Source organism: Pectinophora gossypiella, chromosome 6 (genome assembly GCF_024362695.1).
Source record: "Pectinophora gossypiella chromosome 6, ilPecGoss1.1, whole genome shotgun sequence".
Classification (NCBI taxonomy): Eukaryota; Metazoa; Arthropoda; class Insecta; order Lepidoptera; family Gelechiidae; genus Pectinophora; species Pectinophora gossypiella.
Genome location: NC_065409.1, coordinates 5,972,863 through 5,976,155, shown reverse-complemented (window position 1 = coordinate 5,976,155; position 3,293 = coordinate 5,972,863). Strand labels below are relative to the sequence as shown.

Below are 3,293 nucleotides of genomic sequence, written 5' to 3'. Positions count from 1 at the left end.
TTGCTCCCGTCGCTTCAGGCAGAAGAGCGCGAAAAATATACTTTGTTTCATTTCCTATGGTCAGCGAAACCATCAATTAATGGACTGATATAAGTGTCTGTAACTGTCACTTAAATTACAATTATCGGTAGAAATACCTAATATTTATGAGCATATTAGTAAATATTGAGTATAAAAGTGAATAATAAGTATTTGTCTAATTGATGTTCAGTGTAACGACACATAACCATGCGATAACAGATAGGTACCTCCGCGATGCATTGCAAATGTGGGCTATTTATTACTTAAATAAATATTTTTATCTATTTACCTATAATCCCTACGCAGAACGTACGTCGTGAAATGAAAATGTAAAATGCTTTATTTGAAAATGAAAATTGATTTATTTACCAAAATAAGTAACTCATAGCGGTTGAAGTTTCTTTTAAGTTATTAAAATACTTGTGATATAAACTTAAGTACGTCGTGTATGTATAGTTGGTAAATCATTAGTAGCAATATTTTGTTTCTAATTGATTGCTATGCAATTTTATAAAGGCGGTTGTAACTAATAATAATATTTTATTAGACGATACTAATCATCTTTGACAAACTTTCAAGAGGATCATGGGGTCCTTTATACTGAAAATTAAACCATTTTGAATTTTATAATTTACGGCATTTATTAAAAAACCTTCATCATAAGATTATTTTTTGGCAAAGACACTACCGGTAGCACTAGTGTACTGTCGTTTACAATTAACTAAGTTCATAACATTTAAATTACAATCTCAAAAGAGAAATTTTAATACTTTATAATATATCAATGGCACAAAATTCATAGAACCTAAAGTATATGTAACTAAATACATTATTAATCTGTCTAGCCTAACTAATGTATGGATTATTTTATTGAATATACAGATCTTTAAAAATATCAGATAATAAATTCTTCTATCATAATAGGTAGATTATATAATGAGTAATTTTAAGCCAAGACTGAAAATGTCTAGTAAGTATAATTATCATATTAGTTTATTAAAAATAAAATACACTTAATTACATTGTAATTACACAAATAGAATCGGTTAAAATACAGCCAGCTGCATTTAGGGACTTATTTTTTATCTAAAATAGGTGTAGCACCATGACACCATTTTAGCAGTTCAGTTTTCTATATTTTTTATATTGATTTGATTACAGTCGAGACCAAATTTATGAGCTTGCTTCTATCAACAAGTAGTTTAATCCTTAGAAGGTATTTCAACATTCAGTGAAACTAAAAAATTCATTTGTTCATAAACTGAATTGATTAAAACTAGAATTGTAAGTCAATTTCTTAGAGAATAAGTTTCATTTTTATCCACTTCCTCAGGAAGTGGATGGCACTGCTATTGACTGTCAACTTTAAAATTGGTATAGTGGCAAGCCCCATTTATAATGATTTCACTGATGCCAGATGTTGGTGGAGTGTGTGTTGTCGATAAAGGATCTATGTGTGTTGAAGTACTCATCACAGGAGTTGTAAAGATCTTCCCACCCTGAATATTAGTATTGTGAGTGTAAATAGGTGCTGTTGCCTCAGCCCGTGGTTCACAGATCATGCCCATTTTCACTTCAAATATAACATCCTGTATCTTTTTCTTTGCTACTAGTAAATTTTTCTCTCCTTTAAGAGATCTGAGCTCATTGGCTATGTATTCTCCAAAGACGGAGAATTCATCCCTTCTTCTTGGAGACGTTGGATATACAAGTTCGGATTTGACAGTGTGCACTGGTTCTGTCTTGCAGTCACTAAGAGAGTTGCTAGGGTGCGTTGGTAGGCCCCCATTAAGTTCTGCATGGTCCTCCTGCAAATAAGAAATGTACAAGTTATTAAAATAAATTCTAAACTATAATTTCATTATGACAGTGTGGAAATGCATTATTTTGCAGTTTCTACCGTTACATCTCTCACTTGCAGTCTATAATTAGTGTAAATATAAGTACCTTGATTTATATTATGTAATTTTAATTCATGCAAATGATGCAAAATGTATTTGTATGTTATTGTTTCGATTAAATAATTCTTACCTATAGCTCTTTCATACAATCAAATATTGCGAAACTCTGCCATTAAAAAAATAATTTATATTCAACCATCACTAGTTAAAATAATTATCAATACTCACCGATTGTAAGAGTCTATAAGGTTTGTTTGAGTCTTTCATAAAGTGTAGAAACTCAAAAGCATACCAGTTGCTGACGTATCTTTCATTTGGCTCCTCGGCGTTTGCTCTTGCTTCTCTGACCGACTCTCTATTGTACTGCGTGCGTAGATGCTGGACTTTTTTCGTCAGATCATGTAAAGATACGCCAAGAATATCAGATATGGAGCGCAGTTCCTCTTTACGCTTTTGTTTGTCTCGTCGTGTGTCACATAAACTTGGATTCCAAAGGGTGGCGTTCACTTGCAGTAGCTCGATGAGTTTCAACGTCTTGTCTTTCGACCACTCCATCCTTTTGTCGACTTAGTTGGATTTGCACTAGAAACGTGCGACTGGTTGCTCGATTTTTCACAAGCTATTGTACGCAAGTAATCAAGTCTGCAGTAGCGCAGGTGAAGAAATCTATCGATTTGTTTGGCCGACTGTCGTAGAGTTTTGTTTACGATTTGTTTTGACATTGACAGTTGTTTTCAAGTTGCGTTTCGTTTTCATATTTGATGAAAGTTTTCATATTTATAGAAGAGAAACAGTTGATTAAAATGTGTCAAAATACATAAATAATCGAAGAAAAAGATTTCGTTTCTCTTTATCGTCTTGAAGTGTTTGTTAGTTTTCTGTTCTGTATTGTGAGTGCTCTCTAAAAAAAAATAGAATTTACGCATTAAGGAAACGCAGCCGTTTAATATCCATTGGTATCTGTAGATGGCAGTAGTGCCTTCAACCTGATTGGCTTGTTTGTGTGGATATTGGAAGCGGAGAGTACTTCCGGTAAGGCGCCAATTTACAACAGGGGATAATGGAAGTTTTTACTGTGCTTGATTTTATGTTCTTATTATTATTACCTTATGAAACCTTGGGGTCTAAAAAGGCCCCATTGTTGCAATTCATCTAAGAAAGCAATATTGCTATTCGCCATTTGTTTGCATTGCGGACTTACTTTTATATGCGCGAATGTCAAATTGTAAAATTGATTTTTTAGATGAATAATTTCGATGTATTGTGGCATTTTTAACCCCCTGTACGGCACTTTTAATAAGTTGCCGTTATCCATTTTATATTTAAAATATGTAGGTGGGTCGTAGTTTTACTGTAGAATAAAAAGCCAAC

The 3,293-nt window shown here is 32.9% G+C and overlaps 1 protein-coding gene across 1 annotated transcript; it reads right to left on the bottom strand.

Annotated features, from left to right (window-relative positions):
• Positions 1–649: 649 nt before the first annotated feature.
• On the bottom strand, positions 650–2,621 carry LOC126367498 (uncharacterized). Its single transcript, XM_050011040.1, has 2 exons — positions 2,151–2,621; positions 650–1,829 (listed from the first exon to the last, which is right to left on the bottom strand). Exons 1-2 carry the CDS (start codon positions 2,475–2,477, stop codon positions 1,371–1,373), a joined length of 786 nt encoding a protein of 261 aa, XP_049866997.1. The 5' UTR covers positions 2,478–2,621; the 3' UTR covers positions 650–1,370.
• Positions 2,622–3,293: the final 672 nt, after the last annotated feature.